Source organism: Xiphophorus maculatus, chromosome 12, assembly GCF_002775205.1.
Source record: "Xiphophorus maculatus strain JP 163 A chromosome 12, X_maculatus-5.0-male, whole genome shotgun sequence".
NCBI lineage: Eukaryota > Metazoa > Chordata > Actinopteri > Cyprinodontiformes > Poeciliidae > Xiphophorus > Xiphophorus maculatus.
In genome coordinates this window covers 17,811,915-17,829,478 of record NC_036454.1, presented here as the reverse complement: position 1 = coordinate 17,829,478, position 17,564 = coordinate 17,811,915, and the positions used below count along the sequence as shown (strand labels likewise).

At 41.9% G+C, this 17,564-nt stretch overlaps 1 protein-coding gene across 4 annotated transcripts; it reads right to left on the bottom strand.

Moving 5' to 3' along the window:
* Positions 1-369: 369 nt before the first annotated feature.
* LOC106700491 (thyroid adenoma-associated protein homolog) lies at positions 370-16,757 on the bottom strand. Of its 4 annotated transcripts, none has more exons than XM_023343719.1 (31): positions 16,565-16,757; positions 16,310-16,490; positions 16,143-16,232; positions 15,786-15,813; positions 15,556-15,704; positions 15,340-15,459; positions 15,135-15,255; positions 14,738-14,883; positions 14,581-14,665; positions 14,366-14,502; positions 13,557-13,754; positions 12,764-13,472; positions 12,495-12,647; positions 12,135-12,244; positions 11,902-12,062; positions 11,243-11,388; positions 10,993-11,157; positions 10,757-10,905; positions 10,519-10,659; positions 9,481-9,585; positions 9,199-9,399; positions 8,959-9,109; positions 8,624-8,876; positions 7,482-7,718; positions 7,196-7,415; positions 6,750-6,938; positions 5,758-6,005; positions 5,494-5,661; positions 5,119-5,388; positions 3,422-3,624; positions 370-3,301 (listed from the first exon to the last, which is right to left on the bottom strand). In XM_023343719.1, the coding sequence occupies exons 1-31, from the start codon at positions 16,681-16,683 to the stop codon at positions 3,051-3,053; spliced, it is 5,604 nt and encodes a 1,867-aa protein (XP_023199487.1). In that variant the 5' UTR covers positions 16,684-16,757; the 3' UTR covers positions 370-3,050. The 4 variants fall into 4 exon arrangements, with proteins under 4 accessions (XP_023199487.1, XP_023199488.1, XP_023199485.1 ...); XM_023343720.1 differs by having other exon boundaries at positions 7,196-7,400; XM_023343717.1 differs by having other exon boundaries at positions 5,494-6,005.
* Between the last annotated feature and the right edge of the window lie 807 nt (positions 16,758-17,564).

Below are 17,564 nucleotides of genomic sequence, written 5' to 3'. Positions count from 1 at the left end.
TTTGTCAGAGCTGAAGCTTTCTTCGTAAACAGCCTTCAGTGGAGGAGGAGGAAAAGAGGGAGGAGCGCAAATCTCAAGGTCCTAAAGCCTCCTCATCAGTTTCTCTCACACTCAAATAACTTCAGCTCCAAACAGTCTGTCATCTTATCTCGGCTTTCAGCCTTGAGAGAAATCATCAACATTCATTTCGTTCCGTATTTAATCTAACCATGGAGTTTTATCTGTCTCTATCTGCATGCTACATCTAAAGCTTACCTCTTCCTTATACCCCCTCTGCAAACCTACCAGGCCTCATTTCCCCGCTGGCGTCTGTCTAAAGTGGGATCTGCAGAGGATAATAAAAGCCTCGCTGCTTCTCTGTGTAGCTGGTAATGAGGCCAGCCAACATGTGACTCAGCCACAGCGAAACTAAACCACTTTTCAAAAAGATGCTCATCCAGTTTTCAGGCAATCATCAGAACAAACACACAGCATCTGTCCTGTATGCTGAGACATTCTGAACTCTCCCGGTAGGATATTTCCTTCACATTCAAACTATCTCAAGAATATTCTCTCACTTATGTCTGTACCGAGATACTTCTCGGGGGTTGTATTGCCTTCCATTCTTTAAGGGAGTTGAAGCTGTCAACGAAATATAGTCGTTATTAACAAAAACGTCACTGGTGGCAGCAATTCTAAACGGACCTGATTATTCTCCCAAAGTGCCGTCTGTTTATGCAAAACTCTTCCTTGGAGCTGCAGTCTCCAGCTGAGTTTCCATCCCACAGAGCACAACCCATGAAGTCAGCTCCTTCAGACTAGCGGCAGCTGCAAATTAGCAAACACCTGGTAGAACTGCGAGTCTGCTGAGCTCATGACACAACATACTTCTCAACCCACTGCTCCCAAGAATGGTTGTAAAACAGTGTTGAAAAGAGCAGGAGCTTCTTAAAGAGACAGAGGTCCAATTTCAAGACGTCAAATTAGTCAAATTTCATGTTTAATATATACAGCATTTTTTATAAGTGAAACTTTCCTTCACATTCAAACTGTGAAGTTGCTTGACAGTTGCGTGATTGTGCTAGAGAATTATACTAAAATACTACCCCTTTAATTTAACCCCATTTGAGTCAAATCCTAATGGTGCGTTCACACCAAATGCGCTTTGCGCGTCAAAATCACACCTGTCGCTTCAAGCTCTTTGCATGTGCATTTGTGGTGAGTTCACCCCAAATGCGTTTTGAGCATCCGGCGCGTCTGGTTTACATTCAAAGTCTATTATGTGGAGCCTCGGACAAGTTGGACGGTCAAACGCTCAAAACGGTTCCAATCACGCCGTGCTAGACGCTCAAAATGCGCCGCATTGGCCCTCGACGGGCCTCCATTGGTGTATTGCAATGGTGTAATATGCATGTCTTGAAAGTCTTAACTGTGACATTTCCAAAGCATTGCTTGAGGAAACAATGATAGGTAACATTTTTTAAAAAAAGAATGTCTGCTGATATAAGTTCATCACTAAAGAGTGATCAGATTACAATCCTTCAGTAAAATCTATTCTTCTTAAAACTTGCACTATAAAATGATTTAAAATTGAACAGAGTTTTACAATAGAAATATTTAATAATAAAATTTTATTTACTAGGTAACTTGTTGAACCAGTGGAAAAACACTCCTTTCATGCTCCAAATGGTACGTATGTCTCACTTATATACACACATCATTACAGTGGCTGTTCCCTCTGCACTTGGCCTTTCTCCCTACTGTCAGTAAAGCAGCAGCTTGCTGATACTCCACATGCTTTTACCAGGCCAGATGGTCCTTTTCCCACTTTAAGACAATCTGACTCCACCTTCAGTAAATTAAGATTACTCTGAGGAAAAAGATCAGGTTTCAGTGATAAAAAACCCCTTTGATTTCATGATTCGCACTTAATTATTGTCAATCATTCCAAAATTAAACACATTTTGTTGAACCAAAACTTTATATAAAATATCATTAGTAATATACTTATGTAGTCATAGCTCATTCAGTTTTCAATATAAAACATAAATATTTTATATGACAATAGGTTGCTAAAAACCGATGCAACTGATGAATTATTTACCGAAATATTACATTTTGACAAAAATAAAAGTCAAGTTCCAATAAGGGGCATGTTACTGGACACTAGGTGTGGACCTTGAGGAAACCGATGGAAAAAAGCCTGGATAAGATTTCTGTATGAATCATTAATCCAGGCTTATTGTCACAGTTGTTGTATAATCCGTGCACACAATGATGCAACAGATCTTGTGTGCACTGAGTGCGCCAAGGAAAAAAGGAAAGTGAGAAACAAATTGAGATAAAGCGCCACATCTTCTGGTTTACAGACAGATTTTGATCTACTTTCCACATCAACGAAATTTCATTTCTGTGACAAATTCCTACTAAACAGCTAACATGGAAACTTATACAGTAAGTTCAACATTTGGGCTTCTTGAATCCTGGTAGTTGTCAGCGGGCTATCTGATGACGTAAGGCTAGTCTAAACATGTGGCCTGTTATGGGCCAACCACCAGATTTCAATCAGATCCCTCGGAACCAGCTCTCAGCTCTCATGTGGTTTAGAAAATAGACACTTATCCAGTCAGAAAGCCTCTAATGGAAAACTAAACCACACATCACACCCCCCACTGGCTGCTAAGCAGGCAATATTTCCAGATGCTGTTGCATTACATCACTGCACCCATGTGAGCTTTGCTACTGTTGCTGCAGAGAGAAGCACAATAACAAGGCAGGGCAAAAATAACCTGGCACTATTGTTCTGACTGCAGCTCTCCATTATAACTCCACTGAAACTGAATAAAACTTCACCCACCCAATTCCCAGAGGGTCTCTTCCCATTCTCAGCAAGGAAATACACCAAAGTAACCCTACCCACTTCACTCTTGCATAAATTTACGAAGGGCTGGCGTCTGGCGGCATCAGCATCTGCAATTGTCATTTAAGAGTGAGACCATGTGATATCCGTTCTTCAAATATGAAAAACTAATTTTATCCCAGGTCACACTGGTCCGTTCCCCTCTGCTCCCTCACAGTCGTGCCTCTTCCGCAGACACAGTAGCTGCTAAGGCAGGTGTAAAATGAACACCATTCTGAGTGAGAAGAGTGCAAACTGTCTGCAAACGCATCTGCATGCTTAAAGGATCACAGTGATGCTGAGTGCAAGCAGAGGTTTTCAGCAGATGAAGAAGAAAGACAGCTCTGGCGAAGAGGCCCCCCAGGGCGCAGTGGAAACGGGGATCCACAAGGAGAGCCAACCAAGACGGAGACAATGTTTCAGCTAGAAAAAAAAGATAAAAATTCTTACTTTAATACATAAAACAGGAAATTCTGTATTGTAGCATTCTTTAATGTAGCATTAAAGTTCTTCTACTTTAATGCTACATGTATGACAGCACACCTGGCAGGAGCTGTTCACAGTCTGTGAGGTTATCCAGCACCTGGGCAGTATTCTTCTCTGCCCATGCAGTCAGAGTCTGTGCCAGAGCAGAGGATTGAGACGATTTCTCAGCCATCTGCAGCAGGTAGGGCAGCATGTGTGCAGACATGACGGAGGGTTCTGCAAACACATTGGCCTCATCCTGCTCATACAGACTGCAACTCCTGCAACAACATGCTGATGATTAATGTTCAGTTGAACAAATACTTCCATATATAAATAATGTGGCTATACTCTGAAAAGTATAACAACACGTTGAATTTTATGCACCATCTGTCAACTTACAACCACAAACTTGAATGAATTTTAATGGAACTTTACTTGACTGACCAACACAGATTGGTGACTAATTGTGTTGTGGAAGAAAAAAAGATAAATGAATATTTGATATTTTAAGAAAAAAAAGAAAAAATGTATCATGCTTATGTATTCAGCCCAATTTACTTTGAAAGTTCAGAATAAACTTCAGTCCAATCAATTGCACTCAGAATTTTCAGTTAGTAAATTAAATGTTGCAAAGGCTGCTGAGGCAGAGGTAACATGACAAACCCAAACATAAAACTAAAGGTACAAAGGAACAACTTGGATCAAGCCATATTAATGTGGTAGAGTGGTCTAGTCAAAGTTCAGACAAGTCTAACTGAGATAAGGTTTAAAAACGGATGTTCACTGATGCTATCCCTCCAATCCAACTGAGTTTGGAAAAGACTATGCGAAGAGTCCAGCCCCAAGTCCCAAGACACCTACAACTGTAATTGAAATGAAAGGTAAGAGGGTGGTGAAAACTGCCCAGTATATCGCCGGGGCACCGCTCCCTGCCATCAAGGACATCTACAGAAAGCGGTGTTTGAAAAGGGCCGGGAAAATCACAAAGGACTCCACTCACCCAGCACACACACTCTTTTCCCTCCTGCCCTCTGGGAGGCGTTACAGAAGCCTACGGACCAGAACCACCGGAACAGCTTCTTTCCCACAGCTGTCACGCTTTTGAACGCCTCCTGACATAAAACATAAACTATAAGGACTGTACTCCCCTATCCTCTCATACAACAATAACACATGGACTATCCTCACACACACACACATCACGGACTGTTTTCTTCACACACACATACAACCTGTAAATTTTATCTGCCATTATTTATCTATAATCCATCCCCTAACATTCTTGTATATTCTGTATAATCTGTGCATATAGCTCCCATATTTATATTTATACACAATATCTACAGTATATCTCTTGCTATAACCCCTTATAGTCCATACATACATAGTCTTGTACATCTGTGAATAAATATTTATATCTCGTAGAGCACTTCTGGATAGATGCAAACTACATCTCGTTGCTTGTACTTGTGAAAGTGCAATGACAATAAAATTGAATTCTATTCTATTCTATTCTAATTCTAAATCTCCAACCTGTTGATAAATTAGGCCACAATTGTGTAATTGAAATATAAATAATACATTGTTTTCAATGTTTTTTAATATCAAAATCCTAAAATAGTGACATATATTGTATTCAGTGCCATCTTGCGGTGTTCTAGGGTTTAGGGCTTTGTTGCAATGTGTGGTTGTAATTTGACTAAGTGTCAAAAAGGTTCAAGGCGCTTGAGTACTTTTGCAAGCTACCACACAGATTCTGTTTAATAACACACCCTCTTGTTGGTGAGGCTTCTCTCAGCACTGATCTGAGGTCAGTCTGAGCTAGGTGGGACAGCAGCACCTCCAGCGCACCAGGAGTATCCCAGCATTCCTGCAGCAGCAGGTCCAAGAGGAGCAGCAGAGCTTGGTTGATCTGCATAATGCAGACACTCCTCTGGTTGTTACCTCGTCTTGAATGATGCAGCAAAGAGGCAAAACAGGCAGCTTTCTGCCTCACCTCCTGGCTTTGGTCCTGTAGCAGGTACAGGCCTGTGTTGATCAACCTACACAATAAAAAAAGAAAAAAACTAAATATAAAATCTTTTTAAAGTATTTTAACCAGAATCAGTCATTTAAAGCTATCCAACATGATCAGATTTCCTTCATACCTCATCATGATGGCAGGGAGAGAGCTGTGATCTCTGAGGTTGTTGATGAGCGGGAGTCCAGCTGCACATAGAGCTTCACTGCACACTATCCTGAGGACTTCTGGGGCCTCTGGAGCCCGCTGACACTCCAGGATACTGCACCAACGCTGAAGCATAGATGTCTTCAGGCTTATTAGATAAAAGTCAAAGTTAGAGGAATTTATGTTAATATGGAAGTCTAAAATAAGGACATGACATGTAACACAAAAAAAAACTGTGTAAAACCTGAAATCTGACACATGGGAAAGCAGCAGGCTAGCAGCATGTAGAGCTTGAGAGAGGTACTCTGGTCCACCTTTCTGGATTTCTAGGTCTTGAAGTAATAAATGCAAACACTCGGACAAACAAAGTTCTGAGTCGGAAAGCGGCTGAGGCAAAGCAGAGCCACCACCGGTCATCACAGAAACCAGAGCCGTGAGGTATGTGGTGCGGTAATCCACGCTGTCGCCCAACAAAGCCTCCTTCAAGTTTGACTGGAGAAAGAGAACATTTAAAAATTACCTTCACATGATCAGAAGGCAGGTAATCGATCACACAGGTGCTGCTAAACGTGTTACTGGGCGTCATAAACAAACACTAGGCTATCTCTGGCACATGACTGCAGATAGCCAGTACCACATTTTTCCTTGTCTAAAGAGTCGGGTAAATCCTGAACAGCATGTACGAGTCATAGTCTTTTTCTTAATGACCTACATGAACTTTTAACACAAGTAAATACAATCTCCACAAAAGGACTCTTACATTTTTAACTTTGTCACATTGTGTCGTGTTAAGACCACACACCTCAATCAGTTTTATTAGGATTCTGTGTGTTGACCAATTTATTCTCTTTTACTCTGATAGCTCTGAATCAAAATCAAAGATATGTGGCATCTGCCTCACTTCTCCAGATAAAGAGAACATCCCCACAGCATGATACTGTCACCGCTATGCTACAGAAAGGCGTGTGCAGCCTGATGTGCAGCAACATTTCCATCACATCATTTTTAAAGAACAGGGTTTTTTACACTACAATTTAATTACCCATTCTTTTTGGGGAAAAATCGGTATGTAAGGGTGTCACAGAGTGTAGGAGAGTGGTTACAGGTGAATGTCACACCTTTTCTATTGCGAATATAGAAAAAAATAGATAGTCATTACATCCTAAAGTGCTGGACTGTTTGATTTTTAAAGCTTGTCTTTGAGTTAAAGTTGTTGGGAGTGTCTCTGTGCCTTACCTGCAACACCCTCTGGATCACTTCTTTCAAGTCGATTTGCTGCCAGTCCTGGCTGTCCAGCAACCAAGTGACCAGCGAGAGCCTCAGCTCAGGGGAGGCTTCAGAAAAACTCTCCCAAGTTTGACAAGCCCACTTTGGATCTGCACAGAGGAAGTGAAAGGCTTGCTGATGGAACGATGACAAGCCAACCTGTAGAGAACAAAGTTAAAAGAAAAGAATGATTGAAATCTGTCAGACTGTAATTGGTATCCTCATTTACAGATAAAGGTAAACGTAATTTGATTTATATATATACAGCACATTTTCAGCAACAAGGCAGTTTAAAGTGCTTGCTGAATAGTGTCAGAAATCTACTTTTGCTCAACAGTTTTTTTTTTAAACCGTTTTTTGAAGTCCTTTGCAAACAACATAAATCACACACAGTGTCATATACAGGTGTCACACACCTGAAGAATCTGCTGAGGCGCATGAAGATCATGCATAAGTCTGTCACTGAGCTGCAACAGGAAAGTCTCGCAGGAATATCTTCTCAGGGAGCCAGCCACACTGAGGTACGCTGCTCTCACCAGGGGGCAGCACTGAGCCGTGGTCCCCAGCCACATTGAAGAATGGATCCTGTTCACCACTTCACGGAGGTCGTCAGAAAGGACACTATAGACACAAACACTGCAGAGTTTCAAAGTCAGGAAGTTACTGATGAATATTTAAGCACCTCCTTTATTCCAGTCCCACCTGTCTGAGCAGAGAGCTCGGTCCAGTAAGGCCTTCATCTGTAGCAGCTGGCCATGGAGCCGGTTGTGGTTGCAGGACTCCTGCGGACCAGGGAGCTGAGAGGTCAGCTTTAGGAGGAGGTCAAAGTACCCTGAAGGAGGTGTCATGGCAACCAGAGCTTTGGAGGCCATTACTCTGACACTATAAATGGGACTGGCAGATAGCTGGAGTAACGGAGGCAGGAAGTCCAACAACGTTCTGCCAGAGGAAACACATGAGGATATGTACACTCAGTCACCTAAACAACGAGTTTAAGAGAGGAACAGATGCAGAGTAATATCATTTAATGAGTTGGAAAATAATTCACAGTCAGAAATTATGTTTTATTGAATACCAAACCAAAAAAACCTTTCACTGACTGGAAACTGAGATGTTACTTCTAGTACTTTCCAAATAAAATAAAATGAGTCAGCACTTTTAAAAGGTCACTGTCTAGCACATCCCATTTCTAATGTACAAAACTTTATAAAATAAAAACCCTGATTTGCTTCATCTGAACAAAACACACATAGCACAGTAACACTGATCTTACATTTACCGGTAATTAAAAAATGATTTTCTATCCTAAATGTGAGGGTTTTTAGCATCTCCTGTCCTGGCAGTTTGGTGTGTGTGGTTACCTAACAGTGTCAGGGCAGATTCGCTCTACATAAGAGAAGGATGTGGGATACGTATCTGCTGCCAAAACTGAACAAAGCAAATGAGTGGCACTGCAAATCCCATCTGGTTCTGGTAAAGTCAGGTATTAAAAACTTAAGTCTGAATATCAATTTACCTTCAAAGGGTCCAAAATCGCTAAAATGCACATCTATTATTTTATTTTGGGCTAGACAACATATATTTATAGAACTTAATGTCTTCTAACATTTCCACATTTATTCATCTATCTGCATATATCTGTGTTAACTCCCAAGAAATCAGATAATTTTTGTAAAATCTTGGGCTCTGCTCTCCGCAGCTCAGATTTATACTGGCTATGCACTGAACTAGCTACAATAAGCAAAGGAACTGATAAGTTTAGAAAATGTGGTTAAAATGAGCAGTTCCTACTACAGACGATCTATTTAATTGGATTGATCAGTCAAAAAGTGTGTAAGCATTACTCTGGTGAGTCTTGAACGCCAGGCTGGAGGTGGGCCAGCAGAGTTAGGATCGGGTAGAGTGAGGGCTGCAGATGCAACTTGGCCCCAGCGGTTGGCCTATGGAGGTGTTGCGCCGCCCCTCTCAGCTCGCCCAGGAGGACAGCTTGAAGCGTAGGGTAGTGAAAGAAGAAGGCAGCAGGGGACATGCTGTGTTGCGTGGGGCCAGCCTCTACACTGCTGGACCGCTGGCCAAGCATTCGAGAGCAAAGAGAGCCTAGAGGAGGACGTGCAGGTTAATGGGCAATTCAGAGCAGAATTTTCATATCGAACAGGCAGTATATGAGCTTCTGACTCACTGTAAAGTTGCAGTGCAGCATTCCTCATGGCCCAGCATGGAGATCGGAGCAGAGTCAGAGACAAGACGGCTACAGCAGGAGCAAACTGAAGAACAGCTGCCCCCAAACCTGCGCCACGCACCAACGCCTGCAGAGTGTGAACCGCACATACCTGTGCACAAAATGACAATGAGGTCATCACAGTCTATCCGATTCTTTACGATCAGCACCAACAAGATGGCAGTTGCAGAATCAACATACCTGTGGGAGGTCCAGGGTTTGGTCCCAGTTCTCATCGAGGGGACGTCTGGCGGTGTCCAGCAGGGTTTGCATACTGAGAGCTAACAGCGGCCTCGCCTTACTGATCTCCTCTGATGAGAGAATGCACAGGATCAGCATGGGCAGCCCTGCAGCCCGTCGGGTCACAGACGTAGAGCCAGGGCACTGAACAACCTGCAGTCCCTGGAATGACATCAGAGAGTAATAAGTCTGCACATCAGCAGTTGGCTTTTATTAGTTAAAGAGAAAACTAAAATTACTTACATCTTTCAGCATTTGGGCAGGAATATCCTTGAGGTCTGAATCACTGCTGTTCAGAAGAGACGTACAGAACTTTGTGAAGCCTAAACCGCAGCCCTCTACTGCCCCCTGGTGAGAAAAGAAACATCTGTTAACAGGTAACCAGTGAAAGTTTAAGTTTAAATGAAGTTTACACACAATTATGATTGGCATGAAGTTCTGAATAATATTTGTTCTTTGTTGAGTTATTCAAATCATGTTTTCTCCGGGGTGGAGTTATTTAATAAACACAGAAAGCTACTTTTGACAGGTAAAGTTGAACAACAATTTTGTTATCAACATAAATTGTTCAATAAATGACACTGAAAAAATTGTGAGGAACTTAGTGAAGAGCTGACCAGATAAAAGAGCTGAGCTCAACTCAGCTCTTTTATGTTTTACAGTCAAACAAAACAAACACTGAGCTGGGTTGAATCACAGTGTAGAAAGTGAGTCTGGAGGAGTCAAGGTGAGACTCCTAAAACTGGTAACAATGCACCAGTTGTTACTTATAAATCCCTTAAAAGAAATCCAGACTGGAAAATGTACAGAAACTAAAAAATGGGTAAAGCAAGTAAAAAATACAAACAAAGAAGAAGAAGAAAAAAAAAAAACAGAAAAAAAATGTACCTAATAATGGATATTAAATAATGGGCAATGTGAAAACACATAGAGAGGCTGGTAGAAGTAGCGAGTTATTCAGGGCCACTTTGGAGGGTCTTAGGAGCCACATGTGACCATCTGAGTAATAGTTGGTTAAAAAAAAATCATGTTGTTAAGGGACAACTCAGTTACAGACATTTAACTAAACATCTCTATATTTGAATCTGTCTCAATGTGGGAATTAGAGGAAATTCATCATAAAATCAAAGTTATGCATTCAATTGCTTGTAAAAAAGAAAATCACAGAAGTTGTTTGTTAAATTAAATCATCCCGACCTAAAAAAAAACAGTGTAATAAATTATTAAAACCTTAACAGTTTTGACCATTGACTTGAACTGTGTATTTTGAAAATAACATACCCAGTGGCGGCATTTTAGAAGAATATCCTTGAATACGTCTGACGCCCTCATTAAATCCCGTTTAGTTAGAAGACACGCAGAATGTTTCTTGGATTCTTTCAGAACTTTCTCCACCAACGAACCTAAAAGTATTCCCGTTTCCTGGTGCAAAGGTGTGGAAAAGAAACACAGGTGAGTTTTCTCATCCTCTAACAAAGACTGATGCTGAAAAGGGGAATCTAAATGGTGCATGTCTCACCTTTAGAGAGACCCAGCAGCAGGTGAGAACAAGGCTGTGCTCTTCAGACAGCAGGACACACTCCTCCTCGTCTGTTTGGCCACCTCCAGACTGTTGGGATATCAGAGAGCTGATGGCGTTTCCCATGTCACAAAAGGACGGGGGAGCATCTAAGAGACAAAAAGCAATTCAATTTCCAATGTTAAAAAAAAGTATCTAAAATGAGATTTCACTGCTCGTTAAGATTGCTTGATTACATTTTTCAGAGACACGAGCCTCACAATCTCCATGCAGAACCGCAAGCAGCAGCAGAGAAATATTCTCCAGCAGATCCAACAACTTGGTCATCAGACTGTGGTCAAGTGTGGTATAGATATCATCAGCTGCTTCAAGCAAACACCTCTGAAGAGCACACAACACTCCTGGAACATAAAAAAAGGGATTCAGAGGATTCATATAAAGAAAAAAAAAAGATTTTCTGTCATCATTAATGTGAATGTTAGTCACCGTGTATAGGCTTGGTTCTGGCAGAGAGCATCATGTCTGCTTTGGCTGTCAGATGATGCTCCTCTAGCTCCTTCAGCAGGACTCTGACTACACACAGGTTCCTTCCAGCGTTGGCAGTACAGCTCAGGCTGCACCGATGTCCTGATCTACATGAAGAACAGTCAATACTGTCATCACCCAAACATAACACCATTGCAGTCGAATAATATTCACACCTCTGAAATTTTTCCATATTTTGTTCTGATATAACCACAGGTGTCAGTGTTCATTATTGATATAAATTATGCGCAAAGTTGTGCGAAACAGTGATGTGGAGTGACGAACGGTTTCTAAAACAAAATGGGTTCACATACAGCCATTCATCCATTTATTGTCTATAAACCTTGAAAGGTGGCAGGAGGGAAAAGGAAATAAAACTAAACAGAACTAGAGACCTTCTTGACTTTGACACCACTAATCAAAATCCAGTACAACCAACCGCCTTGAAGGGTTGAACACAAATGCATGCCACACATTTCAGATTCACAATTATGCTCCAAATTGTATTTGCCTTCCACATAAAATCCTCAAATTCCAACATTTGTTGTTGTGAAGGGAAGAAAAAGCTAAAGGAATGCAAATAATTTTACAAGATGAGGGCACGAGGAGGTGAGACCTACTTTTGGAGGAGCATCTTCATCATGAGCGCTCCCATCTGAGCCTCCTGCACCCGTGGGCTGCGCAGAAGCTGCATACTCCTCGTCTCCAGGACTTCCGCGATATCAGCAGGGAAACTGGGAGGGAAAAATCTCAACAACAAGCCAGCCGAGAGCTCCCGGATCTAAAGGGAAGAACAGCTCTTGTGTTATATTTCAGCCAGTTTAGACAACTGGCTCCACTCAGAGAGCCATACCTCATTTGTAGAATCCTCTAGACAACTGATAAGAAGCAGCTGCTTGGTTCTGCAGAAGAAATCCCACTGTCCTCTCTGTCTGGCACAGTCAATAAGAAGTCCTATATTTGCTGTAATTATAACCAGTTTCATCATTAAAGAGATGGAAGATGCAGAGATAATGCTCAGGTGAGCCACACTTATCTTTTTTTCTTTAAACAAGGCATTCACATCTTTGTGCTTTTTTAATACACAAGATTCTGTTAAGAAACACTGAAGTTTGTGTTTGCAACGTAACCAAACATTGGTTCAATGGGTATGAATTCTTCATTATACTTGAGTAAAAACATCTGTTACTCCGTGTTGTTTTTAATGTCTCACCCGGTGGCTGTCCCTTCTTTTTGTCGGGGCTCCAGGTATCTGTGCACGTCTCCAGGACTGCAGACAACAACAACAGCACCGTCTTCTTCCTCTGATAGCTGTGTCCAGGTGACAGAAAGCTGTATGGAAGCTCGCCTAACCACTCCACAAAACCTATGTGATATAAAGAACATCTTTTCTGAACAGAGAATACAAAACTGAAAAATCCAGAGAGAAAAAAAAAAAAAAGTCCAGAGCAAAACGTTTATCATCTCTTTTTTCCTCCTCACCAATCCCTTGCTCCAGAACATCCTTTCTGTTTTCATGGCTGACATCTTCTTTCTTTTTGCCCTTGACTCCTCTGATGTGTGCCAAGCAGCCATCTCTGATACGAACCAGAAACCTTCTCACCGCAGCCTGAAGGTGCTGCCGAAAAGGTGAGGACTCGCAATTCAGATTCTGGGGGATAAACTCCTTCAGTATCGTGATCTCCTCTGCAGAGGGGACATCTCTGGTCTTTGGGCTGCAGCAGAGCAAGTTGAGGGCAGCCAGACGCACTTTGTCGTCTGCAGACCCGAGAGCCAGCTGCAGGGTTTTAAAGGTGGAGCTCCCATGCAGAGCCCAGGGAGAACAGCCGCTGATGGCTCGGTAGGAGCTCAGGACGCACGCCCAGGCGTGCAGGTGGCCTGGCTTTTGAGGGTTCAGGGAGGCCAGCAGGTGATGCGCGGCCGAGGGAAAAACCTTGAGGGTGCAGGGCAGTAAATGTGTTGAGCTGTTGGTCTGTAGGAGAGTCACTTCAGATGTCAGAGCCTCCAGGAGGAGAGGCTGCCAGCTGTTCGCCCAGCGCCCGGCCAGGTCCACTTCAGTGAGTGAGACAGGAAGCTCTCGCCTCTGCTGCTGGATCAGACACTTATAAAACTCTGAGCCACACGGGGACAGGTGATTGGTCGATAGGCAGTTCAGGAGATGGCGAGATACTTCAGTGTATTGATCCAGCACCTACAGAGACACAGCCAAACATCTGGGTCACAGAAAGTAAAAGTAACAATGATATACAGAATGTAACAGCTATTTAATGCTCACCAGCTCAGCTCCCACATGAGGCAGCAGAGCACAAAGGCGATGGTATTTGGCTTTGGCCTCCCAGGGCAGTTTCAATAATCGTTCAAGCAGGGTAAAATAAAAAGTCTTGCTGGTGTCACAAAACTGCTCAGAGTCCAAGGCATAAAGGTTCAGCAACAGAGTAAAGGCACTGCTCGCAAACTCAGGCACCCCTTCCACCTGCCAAAATAGAAACACACACAAAAAAAACATAAAAAAACAGCCTTTAAACAGTGTGGTTTTTAATGGACACAGCATTTATTTGCCCCATATTAAATATGTATAAAAACTCCTCAGATAAACTAATCCTTTTTGCAGTAGCATAAGCTCACACTTAAAAATTTCAGTTTTTTTACCTCCTTTCCTGATATATGTTCCAATGGTGATGAAAAAAAGCCTTAGCAAAGATATAGTCACAAACAGTTATCAGTCTGAAAAGTTGCATTAAGTATCACAATTGTACATATAAACAACACAACAATTGTGCCGATAAATCATATTTTAAACTTTAAAACAGGGTTTATTTGTTTTCTCCTTCAACCAGCTTGAATTTTGAAGTAACAATTCAAACCACACTGTCAGTTTCTGGGGATTGCAATCAATATCAGTGATTGTTAATATCACAAGATAACTTTCAATGTGGTGAAGTTCCTACCAGCATAGAGTGGAAACAAGAAACAAATGCACCTCTGATAAAAAATATTCAATAACTTAGCCGGAAAGCCTAATGTGCAACCAAATGCCAATCATTGTGTGCTCCTTCTGAGTATGAGTAGACGTCAGTGACTCACTGGGCTTTCTGCATTGGTCCAGATAATGTGTGTAAGCTGCTGCAGGAGCTTGCTGTCGTCGGGCAGGAGACGGGAGCCGGTCATCCTCCACAGATCCGTCACACATTCCTTCACTCTCTTCAGCCACATTGTTAACACTGCAACAACATTTTGGGTTTTTAGCAGAAAGCAGAGCCAGTCAAAGAGACTAAACAAGCAGTATGGAGTTCACTCACCCTCAAAGGCAAAGTAGTGACAATCCTGCTTCTCCTCACACAATGCATAAACAAGAGGAAACAAACCTTCCAGCAGCAAACAGGCCTGAGAAACAAGATAATATCGATTCAATATGTTGAAAAGTCCCAATGTGGGCTCCACACAAGCTTTCCCTACCTGTGTGGTGTCGTGGCTTGGACTTAGTAAGATGTGAGGTCGACAGCAGGTGAGGAGGCCTCTGCTCACAGCCAGCCGGTCCACTCTGTCCTTCCCTACAGGGTCACATGTCACCTGCAGGACCCCCACAGTCAGCTGGCAGGGCTCTGAGAGGCAGCACAAAGAAAACGTCTCCAGTCAGAGGGTAAAAAGTCAAAATAAAATTCATCGCTGTGTAGTGGGAGCAAGAGAGGTGAATTTTAAGATAAAAAAAAAGGCAAATGAAAATGCCTTAATAATTTAAACTAAAACCAGTGCCAGTTTTAATTTTCTGCTCCTAATTGTTCCCATAATTTATTGTGTTTAAATACCACTGTATGACAGGCTCAAAGGGTATGATGCTGCAGGTGTTACGTACGTGGATGAGAGGCCTGCAGCAGATTCCAGGCTGCAGCTCCAGCGGCTGTACTCTCGGATGCAGTGTTGATCAGCATCGCCACCGCTGTGCCCGCCAAAAGACGCGTGTCCCTGTTGCAGCACTGCACGACAGATCACATAAGCAGCTTTTTCAACACTTGTTTGTCATCTAGAAGACGATAAATTTGCTTTGAAAGAAAAGACACCTGTCCAAGTATGTCAATAAGAGCCTGCAGAATCCTCTGCACTGCTTCTTTGCTGTGGTTTTCCTCCCACACCAGAGGAGCAACTTCGTTGGGCAACAGCTGAAACGCTTGAAGACACACCTGCAGCCATGAATGTTCACATGTTAGAAATAAAGTTACAATTGTTTTATAATGGCTGTTCTTGATAGGTATTCCTGATGCATGTTTCATTTGTACCTTGGCAGTAATATAACAGATCAGCCCATCTCTCTGAGATTCTTCCTGTAGCACAGCAGGAAGAGATTCAGATACTCTCTGCAGCATTGGCATGAAGGATTCTCGCCAAACCTCTCGACCAACTACGCTGTCCTCCAGGTACATGCATGCTAAAATTATGGAGAAATAATTAAACGTCTACACATTAGATCTGTGACATACTAAAATAATGTAAGCATCAGTAAACCCACCTCTCTGCAAATCCTCCAACGAGAGAACCTGGTAAAAAGACAAAGTCAAATCATTTCCAAGACCGACAGTGAAGTGATCATTCACATTTTGTCACATTACAGCCAAGTTTTTTTTATTGGTATTTTATGTAACATATCAACAAAAAGTCACGCATAATTGCAAAGAGGAAATGAAGTAACATTTGGTTTTCAGACAATTTATTAAATTATGTATTTAATCTTTATTTCACTAAAATAAAAATCCACCAAGATTAAAAACCTGTTTTTCAAGGGAATCCAAGCCAAGATGCATCAACAGTTCAAGAGGTACAGCGAAAGTATGAATGCAAAGGGTAACCAAACACAAAGTCTCTGTACCTGATCACTGTGGACTATGGCATTAAAACTGTGGAGAGTCTCCTTATAGACCAGTTTGTGGTCCACCTTTGCTGCCAAATGCTGCAGCATCTGTGAAGCAAAAGTTTTCATTACATCACAGTTCTTCCACATCATTTTACAGTGAAAAAGGAATCTGTGGAGCTCACCTGGTCCACCTTACGACAGGCTGTAGAGATGCTGACCATCTCCAGCTGCAGGGATAAGAGGAGTCTGACCAGAAGCAGGAGGTGCTCTTCCTCCAAACCACGGAGCTGTGCCTCTGGGATCTGTCTCAGCAGCTGGGCTGCCTCCTCCAAACTGCGCTCCTTGCTCCTTTTAACGCTGCTCCTGTCGGTGCACACAAACTGCCTTTTTATTACAGAACCGACGGCGCGTGTGAACTTAAAAATAGCTTAACAAACCTGGAGGATTCAGACAGTTTATCGACAAATAGCTGGAGGGTCTGGCAGCCATTTCCAGGTGTTGAATCTTCAGTGATGAAGCAGTCCTGAAGACTTTTTATCAGGTTTTCAAACGACATTGTAACTTTTACTCCTGAATGCAGATACCCGGTGTTGACATATTACTGAAAGCACGTTTCTGTTTACTACTGAAAAACGTCTACTTCTACGAATTAGTGGTGATCACGGTAGCGATATGCTGCCATCTATAGGCTGAAACTTGTGGGAGCTAACGTGACTGAGATAAAACAGTTAATTGTATGTAACCTTTATGGCCTAATACATTACCAATAACGTTAAATAAATAGTTTTCGGATATCCTGCATCGGATATCCACCTTTAGAAACTTTTATTGCCAAGTTTATTAACATTGCTCTGCTGTGTATTTGTTGCTGACAACGAGTACTAAAGCAATCCATTATATCTTCTTTAGTGTGTGGCTTCCTGCAAATTCTGGACTGACATTATATTTAAAGTTTCAGCTGAAAACAACAATGGGCCTTTAGTAACTTTTAAAAAAAGATTTTTTAAAACATTCACAATTATTAAGAAAAGTCTAAAGCATCTATCAGCTTTTATTGCATTGCAGGGTGCGTTCAGTGTAAAAGGACTGAAACATGGTAGGCCATTCTGCAATTTTCTTCCTGCATAAGAATTAAGGATATTATGCAACTACTACAGAATACACAGTTTGCAATGTCTGAAACACGGTAAGAAAATCAAGAGTAAAATGTAATAAATATTTAAATTTAGGTTTCACTTAGAGGTCTGTGTCAACATATTTAAATCTTCTAACATAAATAGAGCATTCTGCAGAAGCTCTCCTAAATTAATTCAGATCTAATGTGAGTTCTGCAAAACAAATAAAAGACTACATAGCAACTATTTTTTGTGGCTTTTATGGGGGTTTGTATATTTTCAACAGCTACTCCACATTAGAAATCTTCAAGTGCACTTAAAA

Bases quoted from the DNA above. Each gene is read 5' to 3' on its own strand.
- LOC106700491 (XM_023343717.1), bottom strand. From the start codon at position 16,683: ATGTCGTTTGAAAACCTGATAAAAAGTCTTCAGGACTGCTTCATCACT. The intron at 12,063-12,134 runs GTATGGCTCTCT...TCTTCCCTTTAG, and splicing joins TAGAGGATTCTACAAATGAG to ATCCGGGAGCTCTCGGCTGG. The intron at 10,906-10,992 runs GTAATCAAGCAA...TTTGTCTCTTAG, and splicing joins GGCTCGTGTCTCTGAAAAAT to ATGCTCCCCCGTCCTTTTGT.